Source organism: Podarcis melisellensis (genome assembly GCF_964234715.1).
Source record: "Podarcis melisellensis genome assembly, chromosome: 9".
Lineage (NCBI taxonomy): Eukaryota > Metazoa > Chordata > Lepidosauria > Squamata > Lacertidae > Podarcis > Podarcis melisellensis.
In genome coordinates this window covers 49,404,355-49,420,393 of record NC_138541.1, presented here as the reverse complement: position 1 = coordinate 49,420,393, position 16,039 = coordinate 49,404,355, and the positions used below count along the sequence as shown (strand labels likewise).

General features: G+C 40.5%; 1 protein-coding gene across 13 annotated transcripts in view; it reads right to left on the bottom strand.

The window, feature by feature from the left end:
• The window catches only part of TENM3 (teneurin transmembrane protein 3), a 1,264,289-nt gene that overhangs the window by 157,568 nt on the left and 1,090,682 nt on the right, over positions 1-16,039 (bottom strand). For 11 of the 13 annotated variants that reach the window (XM_081925878.1, XM_081925873.1, XM_081925879.1 and 8 more), the window contains one exon: positions 4,138-4,347. The exons of the other annotated variants lie outside the window; for them this stretch is intronic. In XM_081925878.1, the coding sequence (XP_081782004.1) occupies positions 4,138-4,347 (210 nt within the window). The remainder of the gene's footprint in view (positions 1-4,137; positions 4,348-16,039) is intronic. 13 annotated transcript variants of the gene reach the window in all.

Here is a 16,039-nt window from a genome sequence, read left to right as displayed (position 1 = left end):
GATAACCTTTGAATCTTCAAGTTCAGTTTCTGTTAGACTGAGTCTACATATGTTTGTTTGTTGATGATCTAACCAATTCATCAAAGAAAAAAGCAAAATATGCACTCTTGTTTAAGCAGACAAGAAAAATAACAGTGAAAACATGTACACCTCTACTCAGAAGAAAGCCCCAATGAATTAAATGAGACATTTCCAGGTAAGTGTGTACAGGATTGCAAACTAAAAGAACAAGTCTCTTCTTTCTGTGAATTTATATAACCTTTACACCAGAGCATCTACGACAACCATCTCTTTCTAGTTGGTTTTTGATAAGCCTTACTCTGTAAGCTACAGAACTAGTCAACCGCCTCCATTGCATAGGAGATGCTTGAGACCTAAGTATTGCCTCTTCCTATGCAAGCTTGCTTGTTCTTCTAAGTCTCTCCAGACACCAGAAAGGTGACCCTGGAAAGAAACCTGCCAAATTTCAGACAATTCAGTCCAAAGACTTTAGTGCTAGGCATTATTTAAATTGTTTTTGCGTTGGGGAGAAGTAAAAGACATTCACTGAAATGTGAAAACACTTCCTCTGTGTACAAGCCTGATGAGCCAATCACAATGGACCTCTCCTTCAGCTCTCCTCTATCTCCACCTACCGCAACAAGCTTGCAGACATTATTCCTGCTTTGAGCAGTTAAAAAACAAAGGAAAAGTCTGGATTGCTGAGGTGTCACAATGTGCTTCAAGAGCCCCCACTTTGATTCGCATCACCTTGTACAGATCCCACTTCAACTCTGACAAATAAACTTTGCTTCACTTTGGGATTCAGGACTGAGCCGAATGCAATGCACATCCCTAGTATACGGTATATTTTATATGCTTTATATATAATAAATGGAGAGTACATACTGCTGTATAAAATGAATTTATAAAACCGCCCAGATTGTCCAGTTCGCCACTATTACTGCTGGTTGCTGACGCATGCTAAATGTTTATTTATTATTGTTGTTTGATAGGTAAACATATATTTGCCTTGCCTTGCCTAGCACAGCACTTTGTCTTATGAGGCACCTGGATTACTCAACTCTGCTGGTATGCTCCAAGTTCAAAACATGCTAATGTTATTGGAGTCAAAGATTGTGTGATAACAAAAAAAATGTACGTAAATGTCATTTCAGGCATGGTAAAAAAAATACAAATTCAAACAACTGAATTAGAGCACTGAAATAACACCACACATAAATGGCTCACTATCATATTATGAGCCAATTGTTCACTAAAATTATATATACCAATTTACACATCTGTCAACTAATGTTGCAGTAATAAAATATAGGTGCCCTTATTCTAAAGAAACCAGGCCACCTTTTGCAACGATGCACTGATCAGAAATTTTTTCTTCTTGTTTTAAAACTTAGGAAGTGGTAGCACTTTTTTCATTTCCCTCAGGAAACACACTTGCACGGTAATATAATCCACTGGCAGGAAAGTTTTCTTACTATCCAGCCTACAATTTCTCTTCCTAAATTTAATTGCTCACAAATAAATTATATGCAATGCACAGGGATATATCTTCCACTCTTGATGTTCTGTTTCTTCCCTGTCCATTTTTAGCCAGTATATGCAATATATATCCAGCCTCTCAAAGATTTCCATGTGTATCAACCCCTTCATCTTCATGGTTTTTTTTATACTTTATTGAATACTTTTAAATTGATTTTTTAATATCCCCTCTTCCTCTTAAAGGAATCTGGGGCAGCAAAAGTATCTAATAAAAATGCAATTAAAGATAAAATGAAAACATATTTTAAACATTTAAAAACTGTTAAAAACACTTAGAAATTCCTTGTGGCTACATATTATATTTTGAATTACAAATCATTTCATATGTATACTTTGAAATTTTTCTTTTTGTTTACTATTCTTGCTCATTAAAACAATAAAAAAATCAAAAGCATAGAAATGATGAAGTGCAATAAAATATGCAACCATTTAAGGAAAAATGGCTGCTTTTTATACCATGATTCCCATTTTTACATACCATTGTATGAGTCTGCTTGACAGCCACATGACATGGAAACCTTAGCCCTGTTGAGACATTCAGCCTTATCAGCCTTAAGGCTGAATACAGAGCCAAGACTGTACATGCCAGTCCAACGCTTCCTGCAAGTTAGGTGCACCCACTGCACCATCCAAATTTCACATGCCTCTCACTAATATCCGAAGGGGACGCCTAAATATATTCATCCTAACATGCTTAGAAGTTGCCTCATGATCAGGAACCTTGATAACACAATGAACTTGGGGACAGGAGGGGCACCTTCATCATTTCCCCAAAAAGGTTCTCCTTTTTTGTATGTTGGAAACATTTTCTCATAACACAGTATAATAGGATACCTAGGGCCTACTTCAAATTAGCTGCTTAAAAACTTACACCCATAATAAATATGGAAATGTGGGTGCTTAAACTCACTATTACCACACCTCTATTTGAAACCCTCGTGTGCAGTCACTAGTGTGGAGTACAGCATGCCAGAACATACACTGCTGTCCCACAAAAATATCATATCTCACCTGAATCAACTATTAGCCCTGCCAATGGCAGCAGGAAGGAGATGATTGTTGCTGTCATTAGAGATGAAAAGATATATAAAATATTTCTTTGAAGTTAATTTCCTATCTGAATATTAACTGATTTTTAGTTGGGTAGTTATGTAAATTTCAAAATATCAAAAAGGATGTGATTCTGTCACTAATATTGTACACACACAGTTTTCACACTCAAAAAATGCTCAAACTCACACTCTGCAAAGGTCAACTTGTACAATGTGCTCCTTAGCAAAAATAGGACCTGGGAATTATCAGCTGCCTACCAATCATGAGCCCTGTTTGTCCTTCTCTGTGCTTTACTTTTCCTGAAATGCCCCAAAACATATAAATGAGGCCTATCTCACTACCGGGCAATAATTATATTATTCTTATTAAAAACACAAACCCTCATAATTGCCAAGCAAGCATTTAACTGCTGCCAAGCAAATAAATTCATAATGCAACGGCAAAAAAATGTGTGAAATATTTGGTCTTAGAAGGTTGGCTACATAAATAATTTATATATTTGCACAGTGAAGCAGCTGTGTCAGGAGGCAGCTACTGGGCTGGGAAGCAATGGCAAGGTATTGGAGGTCAGCGGTGTATGCCAGGCAGCTTACCCTGCCACTCTGTGCTAACCCTGTTGCCTTCATGTATTCATGGAGGATAGATATACATGGGTGGCGCTGTGGTCTAAACCACTAAGCCTCTTGGGCTTGTTGATCAGAAGATCAGCAGTTTGAATCCACTCAACAGGGTGAGCTCCCGCTGCTCTGTTCCAGCTCCTGCCAACCTAGCAGTTCAGAAGCATACCAGTCAGGGCAAGTAGATAAATAGGTACCACCATGGCAGAAAGGTAAACAGTGTTTCCATGCGCTCTGGCTTCCGTCATGGTGTTCCATTGAGCCAGAAGCAGTTTAGTCATGCTGGGCACATGACCCAGAAAGCTGTCTGTGGACAAATGCTGGCTCCCTTGGCCTAAAGCAAGTTGAAGGCTGCACCCCATAGTTGCCATTGACTGGACTTAACTGTCCAGGGGTCCTTTACCTTTTACCATGGACGATGCTTCCCACTGGCAGCACTGGGCTTTTGTAAATGATACAGGAGAGAGGGTGCTTCTCTGTCAGCAAAATGTCTTGGGCTGGTGCTGGTTGTGTTCAAACATTACGGATTATCTGTGAGCTTACGAAGTCAATTTGGTACAGGCAACTAGAGCATATTTTTACAGCAAAGCTGAGCTAAATGGCATACAACTGGAAAAGAAACATCTACAAAGCTAGGCAGGTATTGACTGCAATTATGTACAATTAAGAATCAATGTTTCCTATATAATGAAAATGCTACTACATCTCAATTAAATTAGGACTTTTTCATTAAATATGTAAGTAAATAAACAACAAAAAGTGATTCTGTCTTCTTATTTTTGCTTGGTTTCAACAAAGTAAATCTACTTGTGCTTTCACATATGCACTCAAACAACTTCGCTAATATTTCATTAGAATGAAGAAACAGGATGAAAAACAAAACAAAAAGTGCACTTAAACTATGGACAAGATGTACTGATCTTACCATGACCTGAGGCAAAAACTGAAACAGGACCGGTCTGTACTAGATAAGAGCTGGCAGTATAGTCCTCATCAGTGTCAGAGTCCTGAACTGGCTGGATAGCACTAGTACTTAGCAACCATCTTTGGTTGTCATGGAGATTAGGTGATGGAGGAGGGGAATGTAAATGTTCAATAACGGATTGACTAGATGAAGAGGATGGCATGGGAGGACCTAAGGAAAAAAATAAAAATATTTTTTTAAAAAAAAATGGTTAGGGTTGTATGAGTGACAGATCAAAAAATACTGTTTACATCCTTCAAATTATATCTATTTATAAAAGTTTAATAAATCATGGTCAAACAAAATGATAGCACATAATGAAAATGTTCATTTGAAATTCATGATGCTATGGATAGCTTCTGGTATTGACATTGTATATATGATGCTTGTTTTCCTGAACAACTTAGTTTTTAGAACCTAGTTGTATATAATAGCAGAACCGGATAATTTAATTATTCAGTTTCACTTTATTTTAATATTAATTTAGAGTTTTATAACATCTCTGACTGCAAACTTTGACTCAATGGTTCTGCTCTGGTTTCAGAGACTAAGAATTTGCATAGCCCACTTGCTTTAATCTATTTCTTCTTTATTGTGTCTGTAGAACAGAACAGAGCACTTTGGAATCTGTAATCCTGTACAGGACAAACATCAGTATGTTTTACAAATAGACTGCAAGACAGGAAATGACAGGAAGTGAATATGGATTTTATACTAGCAATAGAATACTTTTTCTTTCCAATATAATACTTTTTGAATGGGGGGCGCACCTATACATTTGACAAATCATTTTGCTCAGACTCTTATCTCCTGCATAGACAATGATATTTCCCCCCTTTAGGCATGAAGAGACTGGCCTAGATTTAAGAAACCTAGAGATCCATTTTCACAAAATTCCATGTTGCTAACATGCACGAATAATTTTTCAGATTTCATTGCATAGATAACAATGGATAACTATACACTGACCCAAGCTGAAATCCCACCTTACACATGGACTCATTGATCACATATTCAAATGTCTTACTTATCAAAGCATGTAATTACAGGTAGGTAGCCGTGATGGTCTGCCGAAGTCAAAACAAAGGAAAAAAAAAATTCCTTCCAGTAGCACCTTAGAAACCAACTAAGTTTGTTATTGGTATGAGCTTTCGTGTGCATGCACACTTCTTCAGTATCTGAATAACAAGCTTAGTTGGTCTCTAAGGTGCTACTGGAAGGATTTTTTAAATTTTGTTTTATCAAAGCATGGTTTAGTGTGACATGAATGAACTGTAGCAAGCCTTGGGATCACATGCTTCCCTGTCTCTCTCCCCCCCCCCCCCCGTGGCTGCAAGGAGTTTGGAGGCTTCTATTTTAAGTCGCCCAGAGTGACATGTTATCTGAACTATGGTTAATATTAACTATGGCTAGTTCAAATAAGCCAACTAGACAAACCACAGTTTAAAGTTGTGTTTTATACTAATTAGAGCAACGTCAACCACAGTTTGTAAGTCCAGATGGCATGACAAATCATAGTTAACCAGAAGTGGAAATGAAAGCTTCCAATGTCCTCCTTGCAGATGTATGGAAAGAGGGGAGGAGTATGTGAAGTTTGATCATGTCCATTAGAAGATTTTGGAAGTGTCACTCTTGTATTCAATGTCCCATCTTATAAAATAGAACAGTGGCCATCTACCATATCGTCTTAGCCTTAGGACATGACAGAAGTAAATCTAAGTATGTGTGTATATGCAAACTATAAAGTTACACTTCAAAAAGTTCATAAAATGTTTTCTGTTAAAACAGGATCATATGCAGCTGAGCCAGGAAAAAAATGCATAGGTAATATATTATACCATAAAATGGCCAGATTTCAGGCATTCTCTTCTCTCTATAACACAATGGCTATGTAATAAGTGACTTTTAATTATGAATCCATTTTATATTATAGACCCCCTGTATGCTATCCAACCTGCATAACTTGGCACTGGCATTTATCTCTCTGCTGGATACTAGAGCCTTTTGCAGTCAACCTGTGGTGACAGTTATCTCTTAATTAAAACTCTACATGCAAATAGCATTACTGAAAAGTGCTGTAGCAGAGCGCACACAAAGCACTATTATTTGTAATGGCACAGGCCTTGTTATCTTCAGTTTTAATACTGGGCACCAGTGTACTTAGTGTGAAGTTCTCCCTCTGGGAAATATGCTTAACAAATTCTTATTACTTAAGATAGTAATAGATATTTCCATAGTCGTGACACATTAGTTTTTTAAATTTTTTTTACAATGCTCCTTCTTTAAAAGCAATTTTTATGCAACATCTTTTTTAAAAAAAACACTTAAAAAACCAACAAAAACCAACAACGTAGTGGATGATGACCCATTTACCCTTGCATCAAGAAGTATGCTTTTGAGTTTCAGACTCCTCTGAATTCTAATGAACTGTCAGCTATATCTCAAGATACAAATCTGAGAAGAAATGATATATTCCCTTAAATGGAGCATTCAAAGGTGTCATTTATAAACAAAAAGGGTGATTACTTAGGTGTTCATTTGAACGCAATAGTAATTCTTACAGAGCAGAAGCAGCTGAAGTTCATAAAACACGAGCTGAGGTTCTACCATTGTCACATCTTTTCCTTCAAAACACCCCCCAATCATTTCTCTATGCTTATTATGCTCCCCCACCCTGGGGAATTCCCACACAAAGCCTTTGCTTCTTCTTCATCATCACAAGCTTCCAGCACAGTTCACTTACTGCTTCTTTCCTAGACTCAGTTTACCATCACAACAGAACCCGCCCTTCACATCATTGTTTATATTTTGCTGCTTATTCATCCTCTTCTTGGGTTTCCTTGATTCTACTTCATGTCTGGAAGCAGGGCTTGGTAGAGAACATGTCTCTGTTGTTATCGCAGCATATATGCTCATAATGTGAACTAAAATTGCCCAATATTTCTATGTGGCCACCAGATGTCTACTCCCTTTTGAAAAGAACAAGAACATTTTGCTTAGAGGTGTCATAAAGGCCACACTCTTCAAAGCATCTACCCAAAGCAGGAGTAGATGCTGGCTTATTAGACTGAAAGGGGCGCTCTCTCACCAGGTTCAGGCAACCCCCAGCCTGCTCATTTCCTTCCTGCCAGGCTCCTTACTTACCACCAGTCCAGAGGTTGGCACTGGCTATTGGCGCTCTCCTTAGGAGGCAATTCTTCACTATAAAGAGTTAGAGGCATAGGAGACTTAAAGATATAAGAGGTTTTAAGGGGAGCTGTAGTCTTTGCCCACAATGAAGCAGTAGGAGGAAAATGAGATGTTGGCGGAGAAAGAAAGGCTGTCAAGCTTGGTGAATGGATTTTAGCCCCTCAGGCTGCTCTGGCTCTGGGCCTTGCTCTCTGCCTAAGAAGAGCTGGCACATGTTAAGTACTAAGGAAATGTGCTGCAGTAGTTAAGAGTTGTTAGTGTCATTAGGCAAGAGGAGGAAAGAACAAAACCAGAATAAGCTGGCTTTGGCAACAATTCACCTCTTCCCTCTGGCCTACCAGTACCACTGGAAACAGACTGCCACTGAATATAATAATAATAATAATTTATTATTTATACCCCGCCCATCCAGCTGGGTTTCACCAGCCACTCTGGGCGGCTTCCAACAAAATATTAAAATACAATAATCTGTCAAACATTAAAAGCTTCCCTAAGACAGGGCTGTCTTCAGATGTCTTCTAAAAGTCTGGTAGTTGTTTTTCTCTTTGACATCTGGTTGGATGGCATTCCACAGGGCAGGAGCCACTACCGAGAAGGCCCTCTGCCTGGTTCCCTGTAACTTGGCTTCTCGCAGCAAGGGAACTGCCAGAAGCCCCTCGGCACTGGACCTCAGTGTCTGGGTGGAATGATGGGGGTGGAGATGCTCTTTCAGGTATACTGGACCGAGGCCGTTTCGCAGCGGTTCTCAACCTATGGGTCCTCAGATGTTGTTGGACTACAACTCCCATCACCCCCTGAGCTCTAGCCTTGCTAGCTAGGGGTGATGGGAGTTCACCAACATTGTAGTTCAACAACATCTGGGGACCCACAAGTTGAGAAAGGCTGGTTTAGGGCTTTAAAGATCAGCACCAACACTTTGAATTGTGCCCGGAAATGTACTGGGAGTAATGTAGGTCTTTGAAGACCGGTGTTTTGTGGTCTCGGTGGTTGCTCCCAGGCACCAGTCTAGCTGCCACATTCTGGATTAGTTGTAGTTTCCGATAGCCCCACATAGAGCGCATTGCGGTACTCCAAGCGAGTACTACCTTCAAAGGTAGCCCCACATAGAGCGCATTGCGGTACTCCAAGCGAGAGATAACTAAAGCATGCACCACTCTGGTCCGCAGGCGGATAGACAGTCCGCAGGCGGATAGGGTCTCAGCCTGCGTACCAGATGGAGCTGGTAAACAGCTGCCCTGGACACAGAATTGACCTGTGCCTCTATGGACAGCTGTGAGTGCAAAATGACTCCCAGGCTGCACACCTGGTCCTTCAGGGGCACAGTTACCCCTTTCAAGACCAGGGAGTCCTCCACACCTGCCCACCTCCTGTCCCCCCAAAACAGTACTTCTGTCTTGTCAGGATTCAATCTGTTAGCCACCATCTATCCTCCACTGAGGAGCAGCCCAGTTAAGTTCATGGAAAAACTAGTTTTAGTGGTGTGAAATTCCTAGTTAAATTATTCAACAGTAGGAGACAGCTCAAACTGTGCAATTAAAAGAAGTCTGTGTACGAATTCCCGACAAAGAGAGAATTTTTTTTAAAAAAATGTTGTTATAGCTATTATGGCAACAGCCGCTACCTAGCTAGTACATCATTAAAGGAGGTCAAGTTAAGCAATTTACAATCAAGTATGGCTTTCCTCCAACTTTAGCAAGTAATTTTGTGTGTGACGATCTGAGCTCTAACTAGCATACATTCAGTTAGACTAATCTGGCATACTATTCTTGCTGGGTACTTTTTTGAAAAGCTAGCAAGCGTAACACATTGCTCTGTGCCAAAGCCAAAGTCTGTATAGCCAGACAGAACTCGGCATGAATCTCAAGTTAAACATAAGGGAATGTTTCAGGGGGTTGAGATTCATAAAATATTGTTTTCTTGGTGCACAGGCCAGCGAAATCCACAGTCGAAGTTCTTTTGTGAAGCTAAACTGCCTTTAAGCAATGAAGCAGTATAAAGGAGACAGCTCTTGCATCTTTAGAAAAGCTCCCAGTCCTGGAATCTGGGCAGGGACCCCCTGACTGTTTCCATTCTGAAGGGAGCCAACTCTTTTTAAAGCTTCCATGCCTAATTATGCACAGCTGCTCCTGATTAAAGCTGAAGCAGGTAGACTCAGTTTTAGGAGATGCTCTCTTAACAGAAAATCACAACGGTCCTTTAAAGTCTAACTCTCCTAAATATGAACATCTGATCATGCTTAGCTTTCCCAAATGTCTTTTCAGTTGTATACACACTCCCTTTTGGAATAGTGAAACAAAAGTGCATTGCTTAGGTCACACTGAAATCAGATTTATTTTATCCTAACAAGACTCCTGTGCTGGGCCTCAGACAGGCTCTGCGTGGGCCTGCATACAACTATCTGCATGCATGCCCTATTCATACTTAATTGGAATAATAGAATCAACAGATTAGAAGATGGGGGAAACACAAGAACAATACAACGAACACCTACTGATATCAATGGGAAAAACTAAAGTTACTCCACATATTCAAGTACTTCTGGGTGTGGACTTCTCGAGTCTAATTTGAATGGGGGAAAGTGGAGTAACAGCTAAATAATTCTCAAATGGGTCTCAAACCCTCCATGAGTGAGGGACTTCCCCTGCGTGCGAAGACAGGCTCTGGTGGATTCAGCAGACGAGAATAATAGTGGGTTCAATGATCAAGAAAGAAGGTCCTGTAGTTGCTGTAGAGCAGGCATCCCTAAACTTGGCCCTCCAGCTGTTTTGGGACTACAATTACCATCATCCCTGACTACTAGTCCTGTTAGCTGATGGGAGTTGTAGTCCCAAAACAGCTGGAGGGCTAAGTCTGAGAATGCCTGCTGTAGAGGCAAGTGAGGGGCAGGAAGGTATCTTTGAGAGAAGAAAAGGCTAAGGAGTAAACTCCATATACACTGCGCAGGCTTGCTCCCTGGAGATGTCACTATGTGGTTTGACTTTGACCCTGGAAGCATACTCCATTGCCTTTAGAGCCAGACGGATGCCAACAACAACAATGCTCAAATGTGGACAGGCCCTAAGAATGTGAGAGGACCCCAGTGGGGGCAGTCTCAGTGGAGCTTTTCAGCCAGTCTGGCAAGACACAAAGGTGTCAGGACTTGACGTGGAGCTGCGTGGCGATAATCTACATTGGCAAGACACAGCACAACATGCAACAACTTAAAAGCCTGTGTACAGGAGAGCTTGGCTCTGGTCCCACAGATGTAGGGAGTGGGGGGGGGGGAGAAGACAAAGGGAGAGAAGAGAGATAGAGCACAGAGCGGCAAAGGAAGGATGTGAAGAAATACGAGACACAAAGTGAGAAGACCAAAGAGTTTTAGAACACAGGAGCAGCAGAGAGAAATTGCCCTGCCATAGTGAGGGCTAAGGGGAGGACAGAAGGAAAGAGGAACAGGAAATACTGGTCTGGGGCTGTTAACCCCACTAGTGAGCCAGAAAGGGGAGGAAAGCATGTTAAGAGAAGGAAAGCTGAATGTAAAAAACAGGGAAGGTCCTGTGATGACCAGGGGAAATTTCTAAGGATAAGAGACTACCTGGGGGGTATGGAGAACTCTTGGGACCAGAGCCAGGGTGCCAGCTGACAGGGAAGAATAATCAAAGGTGTCTAGTGCATATTCGCAATCCAGACAACTTTCATAATTACTATCTGCAGATTTTAGTCATTTGGTGGATTGTCTGATTCATTATTAAGACTGGTAGCCATAATGAATTAAAGTTGTTAGGAAATAAATGCCTTTTCTTATTCATCTTATAAGGATCATCACCACCAATTAAGGAGCTAGGAGGTGTAATTATTTGAGAAAGCATACTTAAATTGGCTGAAACAAATAGTTAATTGCTTTTGGCACTATCAGACTTAGTATTATATCTGGCATTCTACTGGCAATCTCAGCAGCAGCTATCCTACAAAATAATTCACACAGATCATGTATAAACTGGAAGATTATTTGAGAAATAGAAAAATTACAGAAAAATTCTTAAATGTTACCCCACATAATAGTGCTCTCACAACTAAAATGACATTTACTGGACACTGATGTTCTCATTATACTGAGTCTGTAATTTATTTCTCTGCTGGAACAGAACTTAGGAGCTAGGCCCATGTGGAGAAAATGTTCTTGCCCATAGAACAAATGGAACACCACAGGCAGGTAGCTGGAAAGCTTAAATAAAAGACCCTAATATTATCACCCAAACTTAGGACACCACTGGCTTGGCTAAGACAACACAGCAGTGCAAAAAGGGACTGGAGGCTTAAGGGTCAGATACTCAGGAAATAACAGCTCAATTCAGATACCACTATGGAAAGTAGCATCAAATAGCAGATGCTGAATATTTTTTCAGCTTGAAAGTATGGGTACTAGTTTCCCCTGTGAATACAAAATGCACAGTTCACACATTCTGTTGTTAGAGGAAGCCTAATTTACATACTTTGCACAACCCAGATTGCAATCTTATACAGACCTACCTGGGAGTAGGTCTGTATATACACCAGATTTCAATGTAATAATCCATTTTTGAAAGAATTCATAAATTTTTAGAGATAGTTGGAGTACAAGACCGGTTTAATGTGGGGGCAAAGGAGCAGGGAGAAGGAAAGAAATAAACTTGCTTGTAGAAAAGGCTAAGCAGGGTATCACAAAAATAATTCTGGCCTTAACTCAAGCTTAGAAGGAATCTGCCCCATTTCATTATTTCAAAATGTTATGTGTTATGAAAAAAGAAGTTGTAATGAATGTTCCTTGGAACAGCATTACCCAAAAAATAAAATAAAGACTAGAATAGAAGTCTTTTTAAAAATCACAAAAGCGACCAATTTGTGTAATACAAACAAAACCAGTTATGCCTTATAATTCTGATCTAAACGAAAATGAAAAACACAGATGAACATGTAGACCACAACCAATTTTAGCCCAACAAGAGGGGGGAAACAATTCCTAGGACAGAGGAAATTATTGTTTACACAAGCCTAAAACCAGGAGTAACTAACGCTTTCACAAAACAGCTTCCAAGTACTTCAGCGTATGTTCAGGGATGAAAGAAATGCCAACTAGGCCATCCAAATCTATCAACAGACAGAGGTTATCCATCTGTTTGAAGGAGCATGAAAGCACAATCCCATCTGAACGCTGTGCAAATTCAGCAGCAACTGCTTTTAATCTAAATAGTTGAAGCAGGCAACAGAAACCCTTTAAGCCTGCAAAATTCTAGGGGAAAAATCATTGAAATGTTTAGCTTAAGATGCAGTTCATAAGAAAGCTTAGAATGAGCGAGATGAAAGAGTGTACAAGTGTACAAATAAAGTGGCTAAAGGAATAGATTCAAAAACAAGTTGCTATTGATCAACAAATTGTCATTTTAATAATGCCAGCAAAATTATCTTCTTTGTCTCCCACTTGCAACAAGAGTTTTGCTTGAGTGCTATTCTGATGCACTGTACTGTGTGTGAATTGTTAAGAAAAATAATAATTTGGGTGGATGGGTTAAACAGTTATTTGTTCTGTTGTTACTTGATGTATTGCATTCATCAACCTTTGCATAACTGTTACTGACTCAAAAATGACAAATATCTGTACTGCTGAAGGCATTTTTATTACTCTGTACCTAGATACAATTCTTGAAAATAAATAAAAATATATCCCGCCCCCCGAAATGACCAAAAAGTGAGCAGCCCTACCTCCCCAAATATCACTATGGCATGCCTACTGCTCTCCAACATTTGCTATTGCCATTATATGTGGGTCTTTATGCAAACAATTATGTATAAACTAGGGTTTCTTTGTGGGTTCGAAGGGCTAACAAACACCCAGAAGAGCAGTTCTATGTGCTGCGGAAATGTGGGTACTACCTTTATTAAAAAGTGTCCTTTCCACACACAGTGGATTTAGCACTATTAAAGGTAAATGACAGTTCTCTTTCCTTCTGTCTGCTTCTGAAGAAAATGGAAATGACTGACTGTTTGAGAAGTTACAGGAATCCTGGGATATGAGCAACCATAGTCTAAATGAATGCATAAACTTAAAGGGTGCTGGCATAATTGCAACGGGGTCGTATAGATTCTTATTTCCAGGCCTACTTCAAATGCATGAAAGATTTATGAGGCCCACTAGTCACAAAACAGAGGTGCAGACCCAGACCCAGTTTCAGAATGATGGCAGGTGGAGGCAGAGTTTGGCATAATCATGTCACAATTACTAACATCACTTTCTATTGATGCCAATTTTTGGAAATTGCTACGTTCTTTCCTGTGTTTTTTCCTTGCACCCAGAAGGAACTCTGCTTTCCTCAAGCTAAGTTTGATCTGAAAGTTTTGTGAATCCTTACCAGTTCAAACAGGATTTGCTGATCCAGAGGCTCTAAGATATTCCCATTGCCAGTCCCATATACATCTTATTATTACCCATTTCCTGTAATTTCTTCTATTCTCTTTCCCTACTCAACTTGTACCCTATTCACCTTTCCCCAAACTGCCAGTTTCTTTCAACTCTCTTGTCTTGTCTTTTTGCATTCGCTTCTTCCTCCAGTAACAGCTTTGGTTTTTATTACAACAACAATAATCATCTCACTTTCTAATTTACTTTAACACTTCCTCTGAAAAGGGAGACCTTCCTTTCCTCTGCCCACTCCCAGCAAATTTCCCCTTTCCCAGCTATCTTTACACAGCATACAATGAGTTTCTGGTATTGGCAAGATTTGCATAATGAGTTGATTATTTCCATTATTTCCTATGGGAACATTCTAATCTGTGATTTCTCTTATCTCCACCCCCCACCCCCCAGTTTCAGCCCAAACTGCTGCAGCCAACCAGAGCAAAAGACAAATACAAGGAAAAACTGTTCCCTACCTGATCTCTCCTGCTACCTGAATGGTCCGATCTCCCTCCATTCATGGTTTTCTCTCAGAATGACTGCCAACAGCCAGTGAAACACAGACAAATCTGAACAGCCAGAGTTTGCCTCTTCCTTATATCAGAATCAGCTATTCGTGTAGTGAGGTTTGGGTATAATTCTTTTGTTCGGATAACTGAAATTCCAGATAACCAGCTTTCCAATAGTAGACAGCACAGCTGACATAATTACTTTTTACATACTTCCCTATTCTGCAACAACAGGACTTCCGCACATTAAAGTACAAACTATCCCAGCAAAGCTTCTATTCATTTCAGCAATAGAATTTATTTATGTTGCGTATCGTGGCTACCAATTCATTCTAAAACAGAAGTGTAGCACACATATTTCACAAAAAGTGTAAACTATATGCTAGGCTAATTGCAGAAGGGACAGAAATAGACCTACAACAGAAAATCATAACAGTCACGAGACAAGGCCCCTTTCAGGCCAGGGGTTGTAACCAAAGCTGCTGTTCCACTAGACTTCAGAAAACCTCAACTTTTTGAATATGCCAAAAAACTAATTTTTTTCAATTTACTTGTCTAAGATCCCGGACGTATGGCAGCCCTACCATCTCCTCTCCCTTGCAACCCCTCTCTACACCCTCCAGTGGGGGCCCTCCAGAGCAGATTTTGAGGCTTGGGTTGAGGGAGGAGAAATTCCATTTTTGTGGAACTCCACAGAGTGCTGGATAGAACCTCAGGGCTGGGTTTGGGGTATTAAAAGAAGAAAAGAAACAGAGCTTGCTGCTACTCATAGCTAAGGATGGACTCAAATCTGGTCCTGTGCAGTCTCTGCCTAACCTTTCCCTATGCTCCATCCAGTCTTAGTCTTGCTTCCCTTCTGAATCAGCATCCAAATCATGCCCACTTGCTTAGGAGGTCCATGTTCTGATTTGATCCTCCACTGGTGACCTTTATAAAACCCAGCTATAGTACCAGTCACCTCACAACACATGAGAATGAATTCAGTATATCAGTTTAGCTGAATGTGGGAAAAGCCACCCATTCAGTTGTTTAAAACTTGTGGCTCACCTAAAGGACTATAAGAACAGAACCAACATCTGTGCAGCCAAGAATTGGTCAGCAGCTGCAGCAAACAGGGTTTCCCTTTAATTACAAGCGTAGCAATTTGTCTAGTTGTAGCGCACTTCTTCCACATGGAATGTGGCAATAAGCATTGCAGCCAATGGCTCCACTAGGAGCAGCAGCCCCAAACATTTTACTGCCTGAGGTGGACCATACTGCACTCCTCCCCACATACAGATGCAAACCACACTGGCAGCTGGTTTCAACACTGGTAATGGGGCAGCGTCTTCCACCGTAGGGGGTGCAAGGCTGACCACATAGTACACACAGCTGTCTACAAACACCTTATTGCTGCTCCGTACGTCCAACACTTGAGGCAGCTGCCTCCCTCTGACTAAATGACAGGCCATCCTTGTCTGCCAGCATCGAACAGATACAGCAGAGGAGAGGGAAAGGGCAGGATGACTGCGAAGTACTCTTCTGTGAAAGTTCCACTTAGATATATTGTTGCACCAAGTAAATCTGTTTAGAAATGGGTGATCACATTTCCAAAGTTTCCCAGAGAAGTGACAAGCCAACAGATGGTAAATAACTTTTGGTGGCTACATATCTGGACTGTAGTTGAGCCAAGAATCAACAGGTGAAAAGGGCTCTCTGCATTCCGCTGTACTTTCAGAGAGGCCGTCTGTCTCATTTGTCTTCTTGGTGTAACCTC